The 26,290-nt window shown below is 56.7% G+C and overlaps 1 protein-coding gene across 4 annotated transcripts in view; it reads left to right on the top strand.

The window, feature by feature from the left end:
* DHRS3 (dehydrogenase/reductase 3) overlaps positions 1–11,413 on the top strand; it is a gene marked incomplete at its 5' end in the record, with an annotated part of 35,758 nt that extends 24,345 nt beyond the window's left edge. For 2 of the 4 annotated variants that reach the window (XM_084243553.1, XM_084243554.1), the window contains 5 exons: positions 3,466–3,609; positions 4,223–4,342; positions 4,626–4,864; positions 8,769–8,894; positions 10,972–11,413. In XM_084243553.1, the coding sequence (XP_084099679.1) occupies positions 3,466–3,609; positions 4,223–4,342; positions 4,626–4,864; positions 8,769–8,894; positions 10,972–11,056 (714 nt within the window). In that variant the 3' untranslated portion in view covers positions 11,057–11,413. The remainder of the gene's footprint in view (positions 1–3,465; positions 3,610–4,222; positions 4,343–4,625; positions 4,865–8,768; positions 8,895–10,971) is intronic. The other 2 variants (XM_084243556.1, XM_084243555.1) reach the window with 2 other exon arrangements.
* Between the last annotated feature and the right edge of the window lie 14,877 nt (positions 11,414–26,290).

Here is a 26,290-nt window from a genome sequence, read left to right as displayed (position 1 = left end):
GACTCCTCATCTGTGCGGAGTCACCGCCCGTGGCCCTGGACGGGAGCCCTGTGTGGCCAGCTTCCTGCTCAGTGGCTCTGGGTCCCGGCAGCGTCTGGCAGGAGATGGAGGGGAGAAGCCAGAAAGGGACGGTGGCTGGAGCCACACACCCTCCCCCTCCGGGCTGTCTCCCGTGCCCACCAGCCCCCTCGAAACTGCACCTGACCCCCAGCCCCAGGGGGCGCTCCTGAGCCCCAAGACAGAACGAGCCTGGCTCCCCCGGGGCTCTGAGCACCCACCAAGGGTCTCAGGGGGTACATGGCAGGGGGACGGCTGTGCACACACTCACACACATGCACACTCCCCCGTGCACACAGGCACACACACAGCAAGGCAAGCCCAGGTCAGCTGAGCCTCATTTTCATTTGGGGCTTTCTGAGGCTCTTGGGGAAACCCTGCGCCTCCCTGACTTTGGTTAAAATGGACTCTGTGGAAGGATCCAGGACCTGAAATGGCCCTAAAGGAAGGTGGGCTGGTTCAGCCTGAGAGGCCGCTGACCCCCTGCCACCCCAGCCCACCTGCCCAGCCGGGAACTGGGCACAAAACAAACAGGCAAAGTGGAGGCCTCGGAGTTTGGGGAGAGGAGGCCGGCGAGGGCCAACCGGTCACAGCGCGTAGGGAGAGTGGGGGCGCCAAACACAGGGCGTGGAGACAGCAGACCCCAGCCTCCAGGGGCGTCCTGGTCGGGGCCCCCGAAAGGAAATAGCCACATGGAAGATGAGGGGCTCAGCCTTCATTTCCCCTCCCTCGCCTGGCCTCTCCCCTCCGCCAGGGCGGCCTTCCAGACGCGTGGCGGCCTCCCGGGCTCCCTGCTGCTAACGGGGCTAAGGGGGTTTCTGTAGACACCTGCCCTCCTTGCCCTACCTGAGTCCCAGGGGGTATCATCCATAGCAACTGGGACCAGGATCCCCTAGGCCTCTGCTGGCGCTTCTGATGGAACCCTGAGCACACTTGCCTGAGAGTGAACCCAGGGTCGAGAACGAAGCGTCCCCCATCCGGGCTGCTGCTGCAGATGCGCGAAGGACGCACTAGTGCTCCCAGGCCTCCGGGCCCCTGCACCTCCCAGCAAGCCCTAGCTCCACGCTTCCCTTCTCTGCTGATTTGCCCAGATTTTCTCAGAGGCATCGCTCTGCATCACCAGCCACAAGGGAACTGTGCAAACCCAGAGTCCTGTTCCCCATAGAAGTCCGAGGTGGGATAAGGTTGGCCAGTGAACAGGGCACAAGAAAGAGAACCAAGATTCCCTTCCCCTCAAGCTGACATAATCCGAAATTGGATGGATGCATGGGTGGGGGGGTGGGGGGGTGGATGGGCGGGTGGGTGGGTGGGCGGGTGGGTGGGTGGGTGGATGACAGAAGAAAGGAAGGATTAAAAGCAGGAAGGGCTGGAGGGTTGGGTGGATGGAAGGAAAAGTGAGAGGAAGGGAAGAAGGAGTGGGTGGGTGAGCAGGAGGAAGGACGGGTGGACAGACAGATGGCGTGACAAAGGAGGATGAAAAGAAACCTGGGTGACAATGGCTTCAAGGCAGAGCTGCGCCCTGGTGGCGCAGCGGATGCCTCCACCAAACTGAAACAGATGTTGGTGTCTTTCTTCTCCATGAAGCCAATCGCTCCAGCTTCTGCTGGAGAAACACATTCTAGGTCCGTCTGTAGTTCCCCAGACAAGAGAGTGTCCCTGGGAGCCTGCCTGGTGCCATCTGTTGATCCGCGATGGCCTCGCGGTCCCGGGAGCCCCGGCTGACCCCCTCCCGGCGAGGCTCCCCCTGTTTCAGGACTCCGATTAAAATAGGGGTCAGCCCAGGTGGCGTTTTCCTAGCGATGTTTCTGGATGGTGAGAGAACACTTCTGTTTTCTTTTCAAAAATATTCCAGAAGTTTTAAAAGCGCTGAGAATCCAGACCCGCTGGAGAGCACCAGCGCACGTGTGCGTCCCGCCCGCCAAGCCCACGGGGGCCCTTTCTGCTTAAGAGCAAGTTCTGAGACTTCAGGGCAATCTGAGATTTCAGGGTGCCACTTGATAAACTGCTACCATCAGCCGCCGTGCGTTCGCATGCCCCTGCTCTGCCCCCCAAAGCCAGCGGCCAAGGGGACAGGACTCTGGTTTGTGTCTGGGGTGACCTCTGGGACTCCCCTCCTGTGTCTGCCTTCCCGACAGCCCCGCTTATCTCCTCAGCTGCCTTCAGAGTTAGGAGATCTGGAGCGGGGAATGGGATTTGCGTTGTTACTGATTTCACCATCGGGGTTCCATGTTGGGTTTTGTATTTGAAGGAGGAGTTTCATTGATAATATTTTTTAAAAGAGAAGAAACAAAAATAGAAGTCCAGGAGGCTAATCCCCAGCAAGGAGGCTTTTGCCTCTTCCTGCCTCTGGTTCTCTCCTGCCCCCCACCTCTCTCGGGGCTGATATAGCCGAGTCTTTGTTAGGCTTCCCCCACACACACTCCTCATCACTGAACCCTGGTTCTTCCACCTACAGGAGCTTCTCGGGACCCAAGGGCATGACCTGGGAGGTGTATGGGTCTCTTTCAGGTCAAGGTTGAGAAGTGCCAGGCTCTCCTGAGCCTCGCAGTGACCTGCCCTTCACACATCTGTCCAGTCGCTTAAGGAATCCACTTCTTGCTCTTGCCAGGATCACCTCCTGAATCCTGTGTTGTTTTTTTTTTTTTAAGATTTATTTATATATGCATGCAAGAGCTAGGGTGTAGCCAGAGGTGTGGGGGTGAGAGGATTCACTCTATACAGAGTGGGGAACAGAACAGGCAAACTGACTGAAATACACTGCTGAGGGGAGCAGCGGGGAGACAGGAGAGGTCTGCTGCGCCATGTGGGTCACTTCCCTGGCCGGGGATCGAACTCATGCTGCAGTGGCTGGTGATAGCTTGACAGTGCTGAGACTTCAAGCCCTGCGCCACCGGGGAGGACCCTGAGTCCTGTGTTTCTTACCCTGTGGGGAGAGGCTGCCTTTCCTTCTTGGTGAGAGCCTGGCTGCCTCTCTTCCAGGCCAGCCAGCTGGGACCACAGCAGGTCATCATGATCTCCTGGGGCCTCCCCTCATTCTGAGGCTGATATTAATACACCTGGCTCTAGAGCTAATCAGTAAGAAGACAAATAGCTCAGAGCAGTCTGGACCATCGTACAGAACGGACTTGGCTGCTGCTTGTAACTTTGCAAGTTAACTGAACGGAGCTACTAGAAGGAATTAACAAGACTTGTAAATAACATGTCAATTGATCATTAATGGCTCGGTCACCCCTGGTTCACTACAGAGCAGGCGCCGTCCCTTTAAAGGCATATAGTTAATTTGCTTCACATGTTCAGTCTGTGGATGGAATCAGGGAGGCCAGCCTCATGCCAGTTACATTAAAAAGTCAGGGAATCACGATGGCTTGCTTAATCACCATCTACTAAGTGCTGTTATTCTCTTTCCAGATTGTTCTCTGGGGCCGGACTGAGAAATGCCTGAAGGAGACGACAGAGGAGATTCGGCAAATGGGCACCGAGTGTCACTACTTCATCTGTGACGTGGGCAACCGGGAGGAGGTGTACCAGACTGCCAAGGCTGTCCGGGAGAAGGTGAGCAGTTGTAACCTGGGTGTGCCAGTCAGAGAGAACCCTCTCGGCGGCCCGGGAGCCAGCAGAATGGCTGTTTTCCTGGGCTCCTTGGAGGTTGTCCTGTCACGCTGGCCCCAGCGCATGCCTGCGTGTGTGTGTGTGTGTGTGTGTGTGTGTGTGTTGCAGGGGGCAGGGATTCAGGGTGTGGGTTGATTATGTAACAGGAATAATCCCTGTTGTCCCTTGGAAGTATAGACCTTATGAGTTTCTGTCCTGGAATAATGGGGTTTGGGGGACAAAAGTCCCTCTGCCCTGGGGGAAAACCCTCCTGACCATGCCCATCTATTGAGACTGAGGGCCCCAGCGAATGCTGGGGGTGCCACTGTCAAGTGTCCGGCACATGGGAGCATTAGCTATTTTTATGTACCATCCCTCATTCATCATGAATGTGCTCTGTGCCAGGTCGAGCGTGGCCATCAATTATTCCTCATCCGCAGAATCATCTTACGAATCAAGACTGAGGCCCGGAACGCTGTGGCTGCCCAGGGCCCCATGGGGGGGGGGGCTAGGGGCCCCCACACCTGCAGGCCACTGGGCCGGCTGCCCTCATGGCCCTGGCGCCTTCTCCCCCTAGGTGGGCGACATCACCATCCTGGTGAACAACGCCGCCGTGGTCCACGGGAAGAGCCTGATGGACAGTGACGACGACGCCCTCCTCAAGTCCCAGCACATCAACACCCTCGGCCAGTTCTGGGTAAGCCCGTCCCGGGGCCGTAGGAGAAGGGAGAGGGCTTCAGCACAGCTCGGGGGGCAGACCAGGGGGTGGGCAAGAGGACTGACCAGCCCCAGGAGGCACCTGGACGCTCTGAAGTGTGGAGCCCCCGCCCCATGGCGGGGCCCTCAGCCCCTCCCCCTCCCAGAATGGCCCAGTGTCTGGCGGGCGCGTGTGTCAGGACCGGGGTCTGTGCTCCCCAACTGCGGGGCACTGGGGTTCTGGGGGCTGCGGCTGCTCTGCCTGACTCCCCACCCACCCGCAGACCACCAAGGCCTTCCTGCCGCGCATGCTGGAGCTGCAGAACGGCCACATCGTATGTCTCAACTCCGTGCTGGCGCTGTCTGCCATCCCGGGCGCCATCGACTACTGCACGTCCAAGGCCTCGGCCTTCGCCTTCATGGAGAGCCTGACCCTGGGGCTGCTGGACTGTCCAGGCGTCAGTGCCACCACCGTCCTGCCCTTCCACACCAGCACCGAGATGTTCCAGGGCATGAGGGTCAGGTCAGTGAGCAGGGGCCGCCTCCCCCTGCCAGTCCCACCAGCGCCTGCACAGGGGAGAGGCCGCTGACATGTTAAAGCCAGAAGCTCTTTCTCTTCGGCTGTCATTCTCCATCTGCAAGGCGGCGGGACGCTGTAGTGCTTAAGGATCCTGCTTCTCAGGTCAGGGACCTTTTACAAGGCGCCGGTGCTAAGCAGAATACTACCCAGCTGGAAAAAGAGAACAGAGTGTCGGTATAGGAACACTATGGATGAACTGCAAAAGCATATGGTCAGCAAAAGAGAACATTCTGAGTAATTCTGGAACAGGCTATCTGGGCTCTCGTCATTAAAATCAGAGCCGTGGCCACACCTAGAGGGGCAGGGATGTAGCCTGGGAGGCACCATAGGGAACTTTCTAGGCTTTTAGAACTGGTCTGTCTTGTTAATCTAGGTGATGGTTACATGGGTAAAAAATAATCCCTCTTTACCCTTCAGACTCATGCCTTTTATTGTATGCAAATCTAACTTGATTTAAAGAAGCAGCTCCACCTCCTCCAGGCCAATTAGATCCATAGGGAAGGGGCCCCAGATCAGAGCCCAAGCTCTGGAGCCAGGCCCTGGGGTGCAGACTCACTGCACCGAGGGCTGACCTGTGACCTGGGGTCCAATTCATTCCTGCTCTGGCCTCCGATGCTGATTTATAACATGGCATGAGAGGGTGACAGGATGTCTACTGCTGGGGTTCTGTGGCCTGGACAGAGTGGGGCCCGGCTCAGAACACCGTTCGTGGCCCTCTGATGACATGTGACTAGGATGGGATCTACAGTGACAGATCAATGAAAATGGGGAATTACCCAGAAATGATTTCCTTGGTTTTTGCCATGGATTCTATCATATAAGATTTGCCTTCTCCCAAAAATAAAGACCAGGCAGGGTCACCCTGAGAATTCAGTGTGACCATGGGTGGGAGGCATTTCCATATGGGTGCCTGTGGGGACCTCAGGATGCCTTTGCTGTTACAAGGAGGGACAAGCATGGTCCCAGTGATCGAGAATCAAAATCCCTGCTTTGGGATCATGCCTCAGCTGCTGTGTGACTGTGGGATCTTGAGCTAGATTTTCTTACCTCTCTGAGCTTTACTTTGCTCATCTGTGAAAGTGTGAGCATAACATTTACCTTGGAGGATTATCGGGATAATTGGAAATAACGCACCTCAAGCATCCATGCAAAGCCCAGTCACACAAGATGCTCAGTCACCAACTTCTCCTCCTATTTTTACTAACAACCAGCGACTTCATAAATGCATGTTAATAACCCTCCTACCAGCATGTCTTTAGTTTATCAAAAAAGTACTTATTTCCACCGGACTTGCATGCAAATGATCACTGATTCTGATGTAGAAGAGGCTGGATTAATGACAATGTTCCATGTTGGCTTTTTTGCCCATGGGTGTCCTGGTTTGGTTTTTCATCTGTGCATACATAAGGTGCTCAATAAATGCACGCTGCAGGAAAAATTGCATGCAAGAGCAGCAGAGGCAATCCAGGGTTCTCAGTGGGGCCCCCAGATCACAGATGGGTGGGGCAACGCAGACATCCTGTGCCTATTTCAGCCCCAGCTTAGCTCCCTCCCACCCCTCTGAGGAGGAATTTCAAGGTTTGACCAAGTTGCCTTACCCACAGTGGTTCAGAGTGAGCACCCAAACTGCCTGGGGTCAGATCCCAGCTCTGTGTGACCTCGGGCAAGTTATTCGCTGTTTCTGTGCCTCAGTTTCCTGATTTATAAGGAGAGATTAATGCCAATACCCCTCCGTCAGGGCCAGATGAGCTCCTGGGAGATTGGCCAGCCTCCTTGGCAGGCGGTGGCAAAGGTGGGTGCTAGTGCCCTTGGCTATGCGGTGATCCCTCGGGGCTTGGGAGGAAAGTAGTAGGAGATGGCTGTTTTGCCAACTCCCATTTCCTGAAAGAAGAAAAGCATTGGTTTCCTCACCACCCCTGCTGCGCAGCTCCCCACGGCCGAGGGTGGGAAGGCAATGATTAGGACAAGGCAAAACTGATGTGGCCACAGAAGTGGGTGCTGTTTGTAAATCGCTGTTTACTGATCTTCGGTGTTGCAGCCAAACCAGATGCTTTATAAATGCTGCCGCCTTTGACCTTCAGCAATCCTGGGAGGACACTAGTGTCCCCGTTTCACAGACCAGGAAGCTGAGGCTCAGAGAAGAGGAGTTACTTGCCTAAGGCCACACAGCTAGACACTGGCTGAGCATGCTGTTTCCCCGAGTTTGTGCTGCCTCCGTGGGAGTTAATAGGTCTGCGGGTTCCCGGATACCCATCACACCCACTGCAGAGGTTAAGGAGAAAGTCCCTCCCACAGACAAGCAGGAGGGTCCTGTCAGGTCCTCTTTTAGGGGTCTTACCCAGAGGGACCCCCAAGCCTGCTGAGCTTGGTCTATCTAGTCTGTGCTCCCTTCCCCCAAGCAGCAGAAGCAGCCCAGGAAGGACTGGAGAAGAATGTCCAGTCCCTAGGGCCCCAGCATCAGTGAGCTGCCTGAGCTTACTCTGCAGAGCCCGGGAGGGGGGCTGACCTTCCAGGCTTGCAGGCTTAGCAAGGAAGCCTGCAGTGGGGGATGAGATCCTTGGACTCTCGGAGGCTGGGTGACTCATCACCCTTAATCCTCAGTGCCAGAGCAGCTCCCAAGCCTTTGTGGGATTGAGGTCAGAGCCTCAGCCCTGCACCTACAGGCCCAGGAGGGTGGGGCAAGCAGCAGGGGGGCGGGCACGGAGCATTGACGGGGGCTTGTGCTCATGCAGATCTAACTTGGCTCTCTGTGCCCCCCCAATTCCCCTGAACCTCAGTTTCCTTATCTGTAAATTGGAGCAGATGATGCCTATTGCACTAGCACAGGCTGGCACTTAGGGAACATCATTGTCACGGAGGGGGGGCGGGGAGGTGGCTCTGTGAAGTCCCTGGTGTTTGCTTATCCAATCATTCATTTATCTATTGCATGGAAGGTGCTCTGTGAATGAATGAATGAGTGAGTGAGCCAGCAAACCAGGTAGAAAGGACACCCCAGCAGAGTGTCTGCCTCCAGACAGGTCAAGCAGGACACATCTGGGGAATGGCAATCAATTCAGTGTTCATCCACTCAGCAGGCATTTATTGAGCACCTACTGTATGCAGCCCTACTAAATGTTAGAGCCACAACGGGGAGCAAGAGCAGCAAACCTCGGTCCTCAGAAAACTCACGGTCTGATGGGGGAGATAGGCCATTCACAAACAAGCAAACAGGCTGGACCATTCTAGATGTAGCAAATGGCATCAAAGAAATTAGCTGGGGGACAAGATCAGAGGCCCCCCTGAGTGGACAGGGCAGAGACACCTCCCTGAGGGTGACCTGGGGGAAGTGGGCCCCCCGATAGGCCAGAATGTAAGTGAGTGAGCAGAAAGCTTGGCTGGACTGCTGGAGTGCAAGCAGAGAAGAGAGGGGCCTGCGGTAGGCAGGACCGAGAGTGAGCAGAACTATGTGTGGGTGAGCCCAGCCTAGGGGTCCTGGTATCCTGAGGGGTGGAGAGGCTTTGAGCAGGGCAGTGACACTGACCATTTAAAGGGGCCCTGTGGGTGCTTTGGAGAATGGGTCCTGGGTGGGTAAGCTAGACACTCCTAATTCTCAGGGGGAGACCCCTCTGAGCTGGGAACCCCCACTCACAGGCACTGTGAGGAATGAGGAACTCCAGCACTTTGAGGGTGGCAGGAGAGGGGGGTTTTAGGACCAAGAGGGTTCAAGGGGAGGAGAGAATTCAATTGGGTCTCAAGTCTCCCAAACGGAAGAAGCCAAAGAATGCCCCGGATGTGTTAGCCACTGAGGCTGACAGCAGAAGCCCTTGCTTCTCTAGGACAAACCCACATTCTCTCTTACTACATGCAGGTTTCCCAACCTCTTCCCCCCACTGAAGCCGGAGACGGTGGCCCGGAGGACCGTGGAGGCTGTGCAGCTCAATCAGGCCCTCCTCCTGCTCCCCTGGACCATGCACGCCCTCATCATCTTGAAAAGGTAGGAGCTGGCAGGGAAAGCTCTGGTCAGGCCCATGGCAGCATTTCCCCTTATTGCTGGGACCCTGTGGGGCAGAGGCCTCAGGCAGGAGAATGCACACAGAGATCCATTGGTCATGCCTGTGGTGGACCTGGAAATGACAGGTGGGGCACGTCTGCCTTGGACGGTGGTTCTCAAATTCACTGGCCTCAGGGCTATTTTGCAGTCTTAAAAATTACTGAGGAACCCAAAGAGCTTTTGTCTACGTGGACTCTATCACTATTCACCGTGCAAGAAATTAAAACTGAGATAAGTCTTATAATATTTTCCTATTTGTTTATATTTACAATATTTATAAAAGGCAACAAAACCCATTCTATATTAACATAAAGATGATATTTTTATCATCTTTATTTTATTATTTGGTACATTTTCCAAAAAGCAAAAAGAATGTAGTGAGAAGAATGGCTTTGTTTTACACTTTTTGCAAAGCTTTTATTGTCTGACTTTATTAAAGACAACTGGACTCTTGTATCTGCTTCTGATTTTAATCCATGTGATATCACATGTCATGTAACCTCTGGAAAATTTGACTCTACACCCATGAGAGAATGAGAGTGAAAAAGCAAATTTTTATTATAATAAGAGTAGTTATATAAAAATAATTTGGCCTCACAGACTCCTGAAGAGATCTCAGGTACCCTCCAGGGGGTTTCTGGGCCACACTTTGAGAACCGCTATTCTAGACAAGCTCTGGGTCCAGCCTTCAGGAAATAGATCCAGTGAGGGAGACAGGGGTCTTGGGGTCTTGATGTCAAAGGCTGGGGACTCAGAGAAAGGTCATAGTGCTGGTCAGGTGGGAGTTACCAGGGCAATCCTCTCAGGAGGCAGGCTTTATAGAGGGGAGAATCCTCTTCCAGAATTAGCCAGCATCATGTTCCCCTAGTACTCTCCAGACTACGGGCAGAAAACCCTTCCCATCCTGTCCCCTATTGAAGGGGCCATTCCAGGAACCGTTTTCATGGGCCTATGAGTGCTGGGGGGTGCTTTGACCTTGGAGCCCCGAGTGGCCCCCACCCCACCATCTTCCGAGAGAAATCTTTACAAGCTCAGCTCCCGTGCCACCACCCCCAGGAAGCCTTCCAGACAGATTGCTCCTGGCGTAAGTGAGCCTTTGCCATCCTGGACCTTGAGTCAACATTCTGAGTTAACATGTGGACTGAGGCCCTGTCTCTGCCGGGCCCTGTGCTGGGGGCCAGGGTCAGAGACGAAACATCGCTGCAGAGGCACCCACAGGCCCAACACGTGACCAGCAAGGGCAGCACTCGGGCTTGGGGGAGCAGAGGGTCTGTGGGGAGCCAGGCAAGCTTCCCTGGTGGCAACCCCAGCGCCCCTGTCCCCAGCTACAGGGTGAATCCTTGCAGAACGGGTGGCGTTTGGCGTGTATTGATCTCAGACCTGTTATGGGCTCTGAAAGGCTAAGGGTGTGGCTTTGAAAAGCTGTTTCTGGGCCTCCCCGGTGGCGCAGCGGTTGAGCACTGGTTGCGAAGCTGCCTGCGGCCTCTGCGGCACCAGTTCGATCCCCGGCTGCTCCCAGGCCACCAGAGGAGGGTCCCACGTGGCGCGCAGACCTCTCCTGCCGCCCGCTGCTCCCCTCAGCAGTGTGCTTCGGTCCTTCTGCCTGCTCTGCTCCCCGCTCTGGCTCTGGTGAATTCTCTCACCCTCCCACGCTTCTGACTGTCCCCAGTGCCTATATAAACAAAACAAACAAACAAACAAACAAATAAATTTAAAAAAAGCCTCTATTAAAAAAATAAATAAAATATTGGATAAAGTAAAGCAAAGTTTTGTAATACCTCACTAGAGAGTTCTTTCCTAGGAGGAATAAAAATATTCTTTATTAAAAAAAAAAAAAAAAAGCTGTTTCCACCGACCCTTTACCCTGAAAGCCCCTCCCCGTGGCGGAGCATGGGTGGTCATGGGGGTGGTGAGGGGAGCTGGTTTGAGGCTGGGGCGAGGGGTGGGGCGGCCTCTGGGACTCTGCTCTCCTACACCGTCTTGTGTGGCTGATCTGACCCTCTTTTCTCCCCCCTCCCAGCATTCTCCCCCAGGCGGCACTCGAGGAGATCCACAGATTCTCAGGAACCTACACCTGCATGAACACTTTCAAAGGGAGGACATAAGGCAGGACACAGACGCACAGTCCTAAGCCACGGGGCCCACGGGGCCTGCGCCTGGCCACGCGGCCACGGGCCTGTCCCTGGCACACTTCTGCAGGGCGAGCAGGACACTCTCGTCCCAGGGAAAGATCCGGCCGCCCCCAGGCCAGCCCCGGGACCTTTGCACAGGACCAACGGGCCTAACTCTGACCCCCATGGGGAGGCAAGAAGCCAGCCAGCAGCCGCCTTGACACTTCTGTACATTTCTCGTTCTGTAGAGTTTATTGTTAAACCTTCTCCGGTCTAACCAGCCTCAGCCGTGTGCGGAGACTGTCTCCGGAGGGTCTGCCCAGATGTTCCTCCTGCCCCTCCACAATCCACTCATCCTCCGCTTGCGCCAACCAGTTGAACGGCAGGAATGAAAAATAAAGAGATGGCTTTTGCGAGTCCCTCTGTGGAAATCCTTGACCACCCCTGGCTCTTGGCGGGCAGTAGTGGGGAGGGGACCAATCCCAGCCACAAAACCCCATCCCCTTGTTGAGAACTGGCCCAGCTGCTCGGAATGGAGCGGGCGAGAGGAGAGGCGATGCTGGGGAAGGAACTGAGGCCAGCCGGGGCGACCTAGAGGGAAGTGGCTCCTCCTCCCGACAGCCATGGGTGGGGGGGGGCCTCTTTGCTCCCCACCCCCTCCTGCCGAGACCATCATGAACTAATCTGCACAGAGCTGCCCTCGGCCCTGCCTCAGCGCCCCCAGCCGCCCAGCCACCACCTAGGGGAGCAGAGCCAGTCCTCACTGAGCACCCACCGTCTAGCTGCGTGTCCCGGGTGCTGAGAGGTGAGTGTTGCTGAGCAACCAGAACCCTGAGGGCCCTACACAGGGCAGCGTGCTCAGGGGCTGCGAGGGCCCCCCGCGCCACATTGGATGCAGGCGTTAGACGTGACCTAGCAGAGGAGGCGGGCGGCTCTGGGCTGCACAGGTGTTGGCACAGGGTGGTCAGTGGGGAAAACCACAGTCCCAGATACCCCACGGCTCCTCGGTGGGCGTCTCCACCACGGCAAGCGTGACAACCCTGGGCAGCAGCTCGGTGGGCCTGGAGACTCCCCCGCACGGCTCTTGCAGGTGGGTGGCAGGACGGGGAGGGGAGCAGCTGGTGATTCCGAGATGAAGAAGGTGCGGGACAAACTCAGTGAAGCTGGGCACCTACCCAGGGCCACCAAGTCAACACCTTCTAGCTGTTAACGACCTGCTGTACCCAGCAGGAGCAGGAGACCCAAAAATGACTCTGGGGACCCCCTAAAGACTCAACAGTCCCAGTGCATAGCAACCAGGACACGAGCCCCAGGCCTGCACGGCTTCTGCAGGGGACCTGTGCTTCAGGGGCTGCCCAGGCGCTGTCCGTGTCCTCTTCCTCAGGACCCCAGCAGACAGAGCTGTCTCTTCCAGGGTGATGTGGCCTTGTGGCAGAGGAGCAGCCACTGCCAGCCTCGCCTCAGGGGTTTCTGAGTTGAAACCATCGTCCCTTCTGCTCACGTCACTGACCAGAGCAGGTTGCGAGGCGCTGGGCCCTGGGGGAGTGTATCAAGATCTGCCACAGGAGGGAAAAGATGTCCCCAGGAACAGAGGCGCCTGTGACTCGGGCTGCAGCTGCGAGTCCAGAGCTGGGGTTTGAACCCACACCACTGGCCCCACGAGCCTCCTGCTCCCTGCAGCAAGTGACGGGGCCCAGGCCAGGCCTGTCACTGCCCTTTGGTCCTTGAGGACATGTGCCTCCAAAGTTGGGGGCAGCAAGGGAGAAAGCGGCTCAAGGGGTCCTCCTGGCCCCTTGCCAGCCTGGTGCGGTCGGGGGGGGGATGTCCAGGCTGCACTCATCACCCACTTTGGTGCGTCTGGACAGTGGCAGGGTCCATTGGCTCAGCCGGCCCCCTGCTATCCTGGACCTGACAGGTGCCTGTCACGTGGGGGTCCTGTCTGCTGAGCCCCGACTTTTCTGACTATCATGAGTGGCATGCAGATTTGTGCACTGACCACCTGGCTCCAGGCCCACCTGTTGGGGGAATCCAACTTCTGAGGTCCCATGAATTTGCATTTGGCCTGCAGGCCAGGATGCAGGAGAGACCTGAGGGTTCTGACCATGGCCCGCTGTGCGTGGATCTGCACCACTATCTTGGCTGCGGGGAGACCCTCAGCTTCCCAGAGCCCTCGGGGCTTCTCCTGACAGCTGGGAAGGGCCTGGTCCTACCCTACCCCCTCTCTTGCCACTGGATCTTTTCCCAGAGTAACCGGGGGAAAAGGCTTGGGTGGATTCCCAGGAGGCCTCGTCCCAGTCCCTCTCAGGATGGCTTGGCCGCCTGGAGAGCCTTGAGACTAAGAGGGGAGAGCTAATTCTGTCCCTGGGCCGAGCCAGGTGGCAAGGAGGGACAGGCGCCGCACTCTGGCTCCCCGAACCCCCGTCGGCAGGGCAAGGCATGCCAGGCTGGGGAGACTTGGGCCCTGGGAAGTGACCCAGTTGCCATGCCTGGGCCCACTCCCTTCTCCAAAGAGAACCAGATTAGGTGGCAGGGAGCCCAGGGAGGCGCCAGCCCCAGGCCCATCCTGGTCAGAATCCAGGGCGCCAGGCTGCTGGCCTGGAAGGTCAGGAGAGAGCCCCCAGCCGCCACCCCACTCTCTGGGGTCAGGACACTGCAAGGATCTTCAAGGGAGGTGGGGCTGGTGAACAAGAACCTGGAGGGCTGCATGAGAGAAGCTCAACATGCAGACCAAGCTGGGGGCACTGCCCCTCGACACAGAGGAAGGCGGGGACAGCACCCTGGTCGCCCCGTGTCCCTTTCAACCTGGCCATTCACTGATTCCATCCACAAACATCCGTCCTCACCTTCTCCTCATCACCTGAGGGCCTCGGCTGCAGAGCAGAGCCCAGCCCGGGGTCACTCGCCTCTCTTGGCCCCGCAGGGCCTCGGCTCCCAGCGCCCAGCAGCCCCCAAGGGCTCAGCTTCACCTGACCCACCTTGAGGTGGAGGGGCTGGGGAGAGCGGGCCTGGAGTCCCATTGGTGCAGCCACCTCTGTGCATGAGGGCCTCTTGCCTCACCTGCTGAATGCAGGGATCCCACGCCCTCCTACCCCAGGGCTGCGCGATGCTGGCAGCTTCCACTGCTCCCGCTGGGACCCCAGTGGCCCTGGGACACTTAGGGTCACCATCCTGGCCTGGCCTGTGGCAGTATGTCCTGCTGTCTACCTTGTGGCTGGGCTGGGATGAAGCTGTGGCTCAGAAGACCCCCACATGGATGTTGGGTACAGACAGAGACTGGGGGTGGCCCCAGGGGAGGGCAGAGTCAAGGCCCACCAGCCCCTACAGAAGGTTGAGGCCAGGCAGGGCAGGACATTTCTCTGGCACCCAAGGCCATTGCCAGCTCTGGGCAAGGTCCTTGCACCCAAGTCTCTGTGAGAAGGCACTGCCGGGAGGGGTTGCATGGCCCTCGGGGCCCTTGAGTAGGCAGCAGGCCTCAGAGGCAGCACCCTGAAAGCACCGCCATGCACACCTAGCTCCCGGCGCAGCTTGACCTGCTCCAGGAGGCTGGCTGGCCAGGGCACGGCTATACGGCCGAGGGACACCAACTTCTCTGCATTGAAGCAGCCAAGAGGGTCGGTTTCTGCAGGGCCTGCCTGAGGCCTAGATGCCAGGGCACTAAGGACACCAGGCTCTGTCAGCATGACCAGGCCTGGGGCCACTTCCCCAGCCCAGCAGCACATACAGGCCGGCCCCACGGCCTTGGGCTCCTGGCCCACTCCTCCCTGCCCAGCCTGCAGATGTCCCCTCCGGAGACTTCCCTGACCACGGGGACAGCGTGTCTCCCCTCAGCCCTCATCTGATTTCACTGTTGTGACGACTGTTTTCACACAGAACCGCTGAACTGGGTCTAATCCTACACGCCACAGAGCTCCCACGTCAAGTGCACAGTTGAGTGATGCTGGTCCGAGCCCAGGCCTGTGCAGTCGCCACCACAAGCGTCTCTGGAAACATGCACGCAGGATGTGGGCTCCTCTGGCTCCTCTCGCACAGCGAAGCTTCCAGGCTTCCACCCCCAAGCTGCAGCGCCCATTGGGCCCCTGGCCCATCCTGGCCCATGTGTCCACAAGGTGCTCGCCGTGCTTGCTCTGGCCGCCTCGGGCGTGACCTGACCGCCTCGGGCGTGACCGAGCCGCGCGGTGACCTGCTCTCTCGGTCTGTCTGACTCAGCGACGTCTGCCCCAGACAGCACTTGGTAAAGATTTGCTGTGTGAATGAAGAGGGACAGAGCCTTAGGGGGGGCCCCACATCGTGCTCAGCCTTCCCCCAACACGTGCTTTCTCCCAACTTCCAGACGGGCCCCTGGGAGATAAAACCCACGCTCTACACGCGTTTTTCCCGCGGCACCATGGACTCCAGGATAACCCCGAGTGGGGACGCCCTGTGCAAGCTCTGGGGTAGCAGCCCCCACACCTGCCGGCAGCACCTTCCCCTCCCAGGTGTGACGACCACAGACTTTCCCTCTGTGGAGCTAATCCAGCTAATGTCCCTCAAGGAGCTAATCCAGCCCCCGTGGGCAATCTCTGGTCCACACGATTTCTCATTTCTTTTTCATACATAAGCGCGAGTTGTTTTATAGCCACTGAACAGTGGAGGAGACGCAGGCCCAGAGAGGTTCAGACACCGCCTGTGGAGAGAACAGCACAAACCTTCTGCATCCCACTGGGGGCAGCGGGGAGCAGGCCTGCACCCCAAGGGGGAGCCGGGAATCCCAGCGGCTGCAACCCCGCCCCTCGCGCCACTGAGCTTCTCTTCCTTGGGGCTTGGTTGGAAAACTCCCTCGTGCCGCCCTCTTGGTGAGTGAAGCCAGCGAAGAACTCAGGCCTGCCCCGCCCCTCCCCACCAAATCCTTATCATTCCATTCATTTTTCAATGTTCACAAGACAAAGGAAATACACTCCGGGAGGAAGACACAAGCTGTGTTTGTTCCTTAGCGGCTGCTGAGATGTAACTGGATCCAGCCCGGGAGGTCACTCTGGGGACCAGGGCACCGCCCTGCAGGGCCAACGGGTGAGTTAACTCCCCAGCCCTGGAGTGTTGAGAGAGGGGCAGGCGGCCTGACGTCCCTCGTGCCCCGAGGGGTCCCCCGTGACAGTGGGCTTTGCTGGGGGGCCCTCGCCTCTTGGCCTGCTGGGTCCACACGGCTGAAGGGCTGAGCTGCCGGCCTGGGAGACCACCGTGAGGGAAGAGGCCGCAGCTTACCTGGCCACCTTGGCCCCCTGAGCTTGTGCTCCTCGTCGGCAGGCGGGGGCCACGCGCCCGTCCTCACAGAGCTGGGAAGTGAGCACTGCCCATCGTCAATTCATGTGTTGCGTTTGGTATTCATAAATACCAAGCAATAAATCAAGAATGGATATTATGTTATTTCATCATAATAATAACACTTGTTATTGCATAATAAAAGTAATAAATTAATTGTGTGCTTGGGACATGACAGACCCTCAGTGCCTTAAATGCATTGAATAATTAAAACCTCCCAACACTTTACAGGAAACGGGGCAGGAAGAGATGCCGTCATCTGTCCAGGGTGCGCTCCCCAGCCAGGGACTGGCGGATCAGGGGTTTGAGCCCCAGTGTTTAAAGCCCTTGTGTTTAACCCCTGGATTTCGTGGCTTGAATAAAAAGCCTGGGGTGTGAGCAGGGAGGACAATACTAGCCATTATTCGGCAGGATGTCTTCTCGGCCAATGAGCCGAGCCACTTTCTGGTGGATCTATGTCCATGTCGCTGCCAGATTCCAGCAGCTTCTGACCCGACAGCTCGCTTCCGGGCTGCAGGTAGGACAAGCCAGGCCAGCCTCTGGGATCTATGGCCTTTCTGGGATCAGGTGCAGTCAAGGTGGCTTTCCTCCCAGAGCTCGCGGGGACAGCTCTGCCCTCTTCACCGTGGGTCCGGGCCCAGGCCCAGGCCCTCCTCACACACGAGTGTGCATATACAGGCGTGCGCAGATGCACACTTGCACACACACACGCTCCAGACCCCAGGACTGGGCTCAGGGCCAGTGCTCCTGGGCAGATTACTCCCTCTGGCTGATTTTCAGGCCCCTAAATGTGCCTAGCACCCCACTATGTCCTTCAAAGGTCACTTAACAGAGGGAGAAAGCAGGTAGCTACTCAGGGCGTGAGCAGTGGTGGGCCAGCTGGAGTCCGCCAGTTTGAGTCGGGGATTCCCTTCTTGTGTTATCCCAGCTCCCCCCAGCGCCACAGGCTGCAGCCAAGTGCAGAGGCAGCTTCGTTGTCCTTAGCCTGTCACCAATTCTACCTGCAGTTTCTGGAATGGATGCGAGGGGAGTGGCCTGTCTGACCAAAACCCAGACTTGAGAGCTGGGCTGAGGCCAAGAGATGCAGCTGGTCCACAGCCCCCCAATCGTGCCACAGGACAGACTCGCAAGGCAAGTCACGATCAGCTTTGGCAGCCAGGAGCCGGGAAAGCAACCGTGGAGCCTGTTTGTCTAAGGCTATTTCAGTCAGGAGTTCCCTCAAACCACCCTGAGCCTCAGACAAGGGGTGGTATCCGGAGCATCTGAGGGCCCCCCAAGGGACCCCGGCAAACCCCTTGAGTGATAACTAGTCCCACCCACAGCATTCTTAGGCCAGGGGGCGTAGATTTATATTTCAGTTGATTGGAAAGTCTAATGACCATTGGTTTCAGGTATGGCTGGATCCAGGGGTTCAAGCAGTTCAGGTCCCAGTCTCTCTTTATCCGCAGCTCCATGTTAGACGTCTTGTGTAAGTGATGGCAAGCTGCGTTCTGTCACATCCTCCTAGATCCAAGGGCAACAAAAAAAGAGACTATTTTCCTCCTTGCCATCCAGTCAGTGCTGATTGAGCTGATCGGCTTGATTTGAGTCACATGTCTCTGGCCAGAAGAAAGTGATGCTCTGATTGGCCAGACCTGAGTCAGGTGGTTCGTGCTTACAGTCTAGAAGGAAATAGAATCCATTGTAACGCATGGACTAGGAGTTGGAGAAGGGTGGCTCCCCAAAAGTCCAGTGGGGCACCCCGGCCAGAAAAGGGTGGCAAATCCAGCTGTCACCAGAACTGGTGAGCTCCCTGACTTGCGGCTGGGCCTTCCAGAGTGGCAGCCGGCCAGCGTCCTGACAGGCAGTCCTGGGCTCTCAGTGCGGGACGCTGTCTTCCTGACTGACAGTTGGCCAGCGTGGTGACAGGCCGTTGGCAGCCCCTCCTGCTGGCAGTCAGTGGGCACCCTGGTGGGCAGCTGGCCGGTGCAGAACTTGCAACAAATCAGCCGTCCAATCCCGCAGTCCTTCATGGTGCTGCCTGTGGCCGGGAGGGAGATTTGGGAGATCTTCCCACTCGCCCCGTCCTCCTCGCAACCCCACATCCCAACCAGGGAGAGAAAATGGCGGCTGGGGCTAGTTATAAAAGCCTATTTTGCCCTGTGGTCACAAGAGCCCCTGTCCAGCAGGGGCAAAACACCATTTAGGGCCAGTGGTGACCTCTGGGAGTCAGGGAACAGTGGTCCTGGAAGGAAGGGTGTAGGGTAAGTGAAAAAGCATCAGGCTTTTCTGCCCTCCCACCATTAGGATGGATGATGGATCCCTGCGGTCCTGAACCCATGCCTGATGGCGGCACCTGGAGTAGGGTGTGGATTCACATTCATGTGTAAGTGGATTCACCTGGGCTAAGACTGGGCTTATAAGGGGGGCGTCATGGGGAGGCCAGCGGAAGAGCAGAGACGACTGGACAACGCTGGAGAGCCCAGAAAGAGAGAAGATTTGCTGGGGGCCCGGGAGGCCTGCCAGCCTCCCGGCCCCCCAGCACCCCTGCCTGCCGTGTACCTGGTAAGTCCCAATAAAAGCCTGAAAAGCCACCGAGGGCTCCAGGACTCTCTCCTCCTTTACCCCGTCTGCTCGGGTCATGGAGATCCTGCCCTGTGTCCTCCTGCCCCTCCAAAGGGGTTCAGGAGATATTAGAATGGGGTTCGCCCCCTGCTTATTCAGCGTCACTCAACTCCTAACAACCTCGAAAGGCCCACAGCTGGGGCAGGACTGGGGGAGAGCGGCAAACTTAGCACAGGGCTCGTCTTCACTGAGCTCTGAGCCTGAAGAGAGGGTCCTGACCAGCGCGAGTGCGTCAGATGGGGATGGGGTGGTGTCCAGAGAGGGGTGAGACCCAGGTGAGGCGTTCACAGGAGCTGCGGAGTGAGCGAAGGCCCAGCAGAAGGATGGTTTAGAGAAATCAAAGGAGGTGGAGCAGCTGGAAGGAGGGTGTGCGGGCAAGGGGCCTCCGGGGGCCCTGGAGGGTGGGTGAGGCCAAATCACCAAGGCCGTGACAGGCCCTGGTGAGGATTCGGCACCTGTTCCAGGAAGAAGGCTTTAAAATAGACTTGCAGGCCTCTCCTGGTGGAGCAGGCGGTTGAGCGCCAGACTGTGGAGATGTCTGCAGCCTCTGCAGCGCGGGTTCGATCCCGGCCAGCCGGCGAGGGTCCCACATGGCGTGGCAGACCTCTCCTGCCGCCCGCTGCTCCCCTCAGCAGTGTCCTTCGGTCCTTCTGCCTGCTCTGCTCCCCGCTCTGGCTCTGGTGAATCCTCTCACCCTCCCGCGTATCTGGCCTGTACCCCTGTTCTTGTATGCATGAATAAATAAATCTTTAAAAATAAAATAACAGACTTGCCCTTTAGAAAGATCATTCCGGAGCCAGAGAGAATGGATCATGGGGACTACCCCTGATGAGAGAGGGAGGAGCCCAGAGTCGGAGGGGTAAGGTCAAGAAGGGGCAACTTGAGAGACCTGGATGGGGCTGCCCAGCTGGACTGTTCCCAGGCAGCTGTGCACCACACAGGCAGCACCACCCAAAGGGTCCCCGCCCGCCCACTAACCCGCACACGGGTCCCCCTGACACACACACCCCCTCAGCACTCCTGTGCGTGTACGTGAGTGTGCAGGAGGTGGACGGCGGCCTGAAAACAATGTGGGGAGGCAGATAAGCCAGTTTGCTCCTCTTGGCTCCTGCGTTTCCGGTCACCGGTGCAGGCTTCCTTTAGAGCCGCCGAAAAGGGGCCTGAAAGCAAAGTGAGGAGTGAGGAGGCCCGCGGAGAGCCCGGACTGGGGTCAGAGCGGCCTACGCTGGAATCCTGGTTTTGTCATCACCCCTCGGAGACCTGGGAGGGTGACCTGGCCACCCCAGCCCTGAGGCGGGCCTGCCGCGGGACACTGGGAGATCATGGCTCAGTATTCTGTGCCAGGCCAGGGGCGTCACTGTAACCGTGGCGCCCACTCTGTCCACCCCTCATACCTTCCCCCCGCCCGACATCCCTCCACACCCCCACTGCCAGGGGCAGAGCGGGAGGAAGATGGTTCAGGACCAGAGGCCACCCCAGGCCCAGGCAAGGAGGCTGAACTCCCCGCTGTGGCCGGCTGGTCGCCGCGTCCGGCTCCTGCCTCAGGCCAGGATGACAGATGGCCCCCGAAGGGACGGTCACTGTCTCCGGACAGTTGTGTGCTTGGCGGAGGCGGCAGGCGGGTGGGGCGCCCATGTCTGGCGTTTGGGGGCCTGGACCTCGCCAGCAACGACTTTATTTTGGTTACTGAGGATGGGAAGGTTCAGGTCATAAATAACCGCCGGCCGGGCAGGCCGCCTCTCCCCCGGGCGCCTGCGGCCCGAGGCCTCTTCAAGGCCAGCGTGTCCCCCGCCTCTCAGCCCAGGGCGGGAGGTCCGGTGGCGGCTTGGAAGCCCAGTGGGGAGGCGGGGGAGAGAGGAAAGGGGTCTCGGGGCCTGGGTTCAGAGCAAGGTTAGCCAAATAGTGGATAAATTAAGCGAGGGAAGCAGACAGCTCCCCTCACGGTGAACTTTTCACCCAGCTAACCTGCTCCTCGCCCCCTCTCAGGTGGCGGCAGCCCCCGTCCTGGGGCTGTCACCTCTGGGGGGTTGTCACCTGCTTCTTCCCCAACCACTGCCACCCCGGGTGACAGGGTGGGCACAGAGTGAGGGCAGTTTCCCAGATCAGAGGCCCAGAGGAGCTGCCCGGTCTCATCTAGAAACTTCGGGTTTTGACCCAGTCTGAAGTTCAATATTGGGGGATGGCCAAGCTACCCCCCCATACCGCTTCCCTTTACTCAGCACCCTCACCCCAGCTGGGCCACACAATTCTGGAAGACCTGAACCTGCCCTTGACTGGACAGAGGACCCTTGAGGGGACTCAGGTAACCTTACCTGCCAGGTGAGGTTTAGGGCAGCAGTGCCAGCAGGGCCTCCACCCAACCCTCCTTCTCTTTGCTTGTTTGTGGCCTGAGCCACCTTGAGAGACCAGCTCTATCTTTGGGGAACAAGGAAAAAGCCCCTTTCTATGGTGAAGTGGGCTCCAGGGATTCCCCCAAGCCACAGCCCTTGCCCCAGGTTCCCTGCCACAGTCTGCACCTCAGTCACCAAGGTTTCGCTGGGCCAAGCCCAAACAGAAATAGCCTCCCAGGCCACAAAGCGTGTGCAGAAGAGGGCCTGGGCATCAGGCCGACCTCAGGGAGGGTTACCAGGAAGGAGGGCTGCAGTCCACCCAAGTGCATGGCTGAGCTGGGCCCATAGGTGAAAGGCCATCCAGGGGGTCCAGCGCAGGCCCTGGGAGGGGCTGGAAGTTCCCTGGTGCTAACTCACTCCCAGGATACACTGACACTGAGTGCCTGACACACAGCACTGTGTCTGGGGCCAGGACCAGAGAGAAGGGGTGAAGCGGGGAGCAGAGACATGGAGCAGACAACCCAGGGTGGGAGGGGGTGGCAGGTGAGAGACAGAGGCCAGTCGGTGCGTGGACAGACAGGCATACAGATCAACCACAAGGACCCATATCAGACTGTGGAGGGGTGGTGGGTGAAGGCCTCAAAGAGGGGGTGACATCTGAGCTGAAGTCGGGGTGATAAAGAGAAAACAACCTGGTAAAGGGAGTGGAGGGAAGAGCAGCAACCTGTCACCCTACACTGGGGCCGCAGAGACACAGAGCTTGGGCCCTGGAAGGGAACGATGAGAATTTGTTTCTCCTGCAGAAATCCCCAATTTTAGACAATCTTCCTGGGATTCCGTAAGCCATCATCCTTCTTTTGTCTCCTAACATGAATTAAGTCTGTTACATGATTATAAAAACAGCATACACATTATTTTAAAAAGATAAATGCAGGCCTCCCCGGTGGCGCAGCGGTTGAGCACTGGGTTGCGAAGCTGCCCGCAGCTTCTGCAGCGCCGGTTCAATCCCCGGCTGCTCCCCGGCCACCGGAGGAGGGTCCCACATGGCGTGCAGACCTCTCCTGCCGCCCGCTGCTCCCCTCAGCAGTGTACTTCGGTCCTTCTGCCTGCTCTGCTCCCCGCTCTGGCTCTGGTGAATTCTCTCACCCTCCCGCGCTTCTGACTGTACCCAGTGCTTGTATAAATAAATAAAAATAAATCTTTAAAAAAAAAAACCATAAATCTTTAAAAAATAATAAAAATAAAAAGATAAAATGATGTTAAGACACATTCAGGTCTCAGAAGATGCCAGGTTGCCCTCCCTGATGACCCAAGTCAGTTGTATCTGCCCCCTGGGAAGTGCTCTGTTCAGACAGGTTGAGCAAGTGGATGGTTGGATGGATGGATGGATGGATGGATGGATGGATGGATGGATGGATGGATGGAAGAATGAATGAATCAATCAGGGAATAAACTCATGTGATCCTTTAAAGGCAGCTGATTACTTTAAGAATGGGTTCCTGGGATCATCAGCACCCTGCCCCCAAAGAAACAGGTTCTCCTTAATGGCACCCATCAAACAGTGGGATTTCCCTGGGGCTTGGTGACCTTTCTGCTTCCTGTCTTTCCCACAGTTCCTGGGCCAGGGGCTTCCCAGAGAAGATGGTGCATCCATGGGTTCATTGTTTTTAAACATTTATTTAGTGTGATTAAAAAGATGGTGTTGTGACAAGAGAGCAAAAAATGAAAAAAAGGGGGGACATTCACCAGGCGCCGGAGCAAGCCCCACTTTCCTGCGGGCAGATGGCCCCTGGATGGGAAGCGCAGAAATATTTGTACAAAGCTGCGGCTTTTGACTTATGTTCACAATGGACAATTTTTACTTAGCATTTTAATTGATGTTTCCTGTATTTCCACATACAAACTCTTCAAAATTATCACTTTAAGATCATTTTAATGGCTTAATCCCTTCCTGCAGGTTTCGCTTGTTTGATATTTTTTCCCCTAATGGCTGCAAAGGCTGCGGCCATTCACAATGACTCAGCTGTATTTTTGCATATTTTCAGAGTGGAGACTTTTTACACCTTTTAAACCTTTTTCTTGGGATGAATTCCAATCAAGGGTTGCAAGGACTCTAGAACAGAAAAAAATTTGCAGTTATTTCCCCCGGGGTGGGGTGGGGGGGGGCTTTGCAAAAAGGTAGCACCAATTAGCATCACCATCAGCTGCAGGTGAAATGAATTTCTCTGAGTATTTGCAATTAGGCGCATGCAGGGCTTTCAGAATGCAAAATCAAAACAACATCTTTGCCCCAAAAGCTTAAAATCGATTTTCCTATTTCCAGTACGAGTTAGAAGTACCCCAAATGAGTCCTGGAAGAATAGTTTGAATATACCACAGTGACTGCATTATCTAAGGAATCAGACACCTCAGAAATAAATTAATTGTACTCCAGATACAGATATCAGGATTGTGAATATGTGAAGAGGAAGGCTCCAGTCTTCACACCTGAATGAATGGATGATATTCTGCAGAAACCTGCCTGGTTGGAGAGATTTAATGAAGGCAGAAAAAAAGCAAGAGTTTTTTTGGGCCAAACATAAGGATGACAGCACGTCATAGATAATATAGAAAAACTTAGGAACACATCCCAGTCGCCAAACATCACATTTATTGGTTGCATTTTCTTGCTTTGCTTTCTATGATGATTAAATGAGATGTAAAATTCTTAATGTGGTGCCTGCCACAGGCTGGACACTCACTAAACACATATGGCCTTGTTCCAGTTCCTTCTCATGCAAATGACCTCTCCATGTCTTTTATTCACCTAGATTGGACTCATGGTGTTTTTCTTGTTTATTTTAATGAGCTCTTTATATATTGTAGCTATTCTTTACTTCCTGTTTCCTGACATTTTGCTTTGTTCACATAATTGAGAATATTGGAAAGTTTGTGCTTTTTTATGTGGGTTGCCCCACGGTCTCCTTTGTCCCTCACTGTTCCAAGAGCAAGTAGGCAGCAATGAGAGCCTAGGGGTTTACCAGTGGGAGTAATTTTGTTGATTTTTGTCTTGGGCTCAGTCCTGATGTTATGATTTTTCAGAGGTGGGGGAGGGTCTTGGCTCACTGAAGCATGTGCAATAATTCTTTTGAAATGAAAGGACTCAGAATCACCACATTCTGAGGGGCTCTTGCCCCAACTAGGTCAGTTTTCTTGCTTTTGTGGGGGCTGTTGTTCTTGCTTTCTTTTTTCTTTTGCAGCAAATTCATTTATTTATTGACTGTCCCACAAGAGCCTGCGGTGTGCTGGCCTCTTGAGTTTGGGTATATGATGGTAAGAGCAGCAGATACATTCCTTCCCAGTGTATTGGGAGATGCACACAGGGCAATGGCAGCTAGTCAGTAAGCATTTATTGAGCACCTACTGTGTGCCAGTGTCTGAGAGGGGCAGGGGATGCCCCTGTGTGCAGATTTGGCCCTACCTTCACAGGCTCATCATCACGAGCCAAATAACCACACAAATACATGGCAGGCGAGGCTGACAGGGAATGAGCTATGGGGCTTAACGCGGGGATGTGACTTATTCTGACTGGAGGCGTGTGCAGAGGGAGGAGTATTACCTAGGAGGGCTTCCCTGAGGACATGACATTTCAGGTAAGGAGGGAAAAGACTTGAGGCAAAAGGGATACCATATGCAGAGCCCTTGGAGCAGGAAGAAACTTCTAAACCCCACTCAGTGCTGCTCCGGTTCAGGCACTGGGGCTCAGGCTTAAATAGCAGGTCCCTCGAAACTGCTGAGTCAGTGTTTGGGGGACCCTTCTCCTGCTCAGCCCACCCTCAGGCTCCAGGCTGCCCTTGGCCCACCTGGGCAGCTCGACTCTCTGGTCTGGCAGCTGGGAAAGGTTTGGGGGCGGGGGCGGGGAAGCAGATGCCTGTTTTTGGAGGACACGTGGCGGCGAGCGAGGGAGCCTGGAGTCCCACTGTCGCCCTGCTACTTTCTCTGACCTCAGCTGGGCTTGGCCTCCTGCCTTCCAGAGTTCACCGGGAGGTGAAGTCTCCTCCAAGTAAGGCCTGTCCCTTCCCCTCCAGGGACGCCTGGGAGGGTCCGGAAGGCCTCCCCCTTGCCCCCCTCCGGCTCTGCAAAGCCTGTGCCGGCTCTGTCTTCTTTCCTCCCACTTCTAGGGACCCAGTGGCAGAGGCGCCCGTGACTGCCCAGTCCTGGCATGGGCTGGGTGGGAGGACCCTGGCAAGACTGCTGTGGCTTCCCTGGAACTGGAGGGGCTGCATTTCCCTCAGGGGCCCCCTGGAGCAGGAACGGGCCCAGCGCTCAAGTCACCCTACCAAGGCCCTACCCAGGAGGCCTTGGCTTCTTCCCAGTGTGAGGTGGGGGGATGGGGTTTGTGGGGGGAGGCTATCATCGCTTCCCACCGTCCTTTCCAGGAAATTCCAGCCCATAACTCGCGGCCTTGGGAATGTCTGCATGGACTCTGGAGCCAGGCCCCTCTGGGCTGCATCCCTAATCAGTCCACTCTCTGCAGGATCCCCAGCAGATGTACTTCTCTAGGCCTCAGCTTCTCCACCTGCAGAGCGGGCTCACCTGATGGCCAGCACCTGTGGCCTGTGGTGGCTCCCTGCGGCCCAGCGCGAGGGACGGCTTCCCCGGCTGCTCTCCGCCTGGGTGTGGAGAAACTGGCAGACAAGCAGGTCAGTGGCGGCCTGGCCTGCATAGGACCAGCCTTTCCAGTCCAGAGGCCTTGTGTCCTCCAAGATGGGGGCGAAGTAGAACCAGCCTCCTACAGGTGAGGGCTCCGGCCCAGAGAGGTGGCAAACTCACCCAAGGCTGCACAGCAACAAGACGCCCACTTGTCCCCTCCAAGTGCGCTCTGGGAGCCAGGCCCGGGCCTTGCCAGGGGGCAGCGCTGGCCCTGGAGCCCGCGGCCAGGAACCCCGGTTTCTGCTCGGCTCTTCTGCACACCCAGGACCCCGCCGGCCCCCGCGCCCATGCGCCCCGGCTCCCCCGC

This window comes from Talpa europaea (genome assembly GCF_964194135.1).
Source record: "Talpa europaea genome assembly, chromosome: 9".
In the NCBI taxonomy this organism is placed as follows: Eukaryota; Metazoa; Chordata; class Mammalia; order Eulipotyphla; family Talpidae; genus Talpa; species Talpa europaea.
This window is presented reverse-complemented; position numbering and strand designations above follow the sequence as displayed.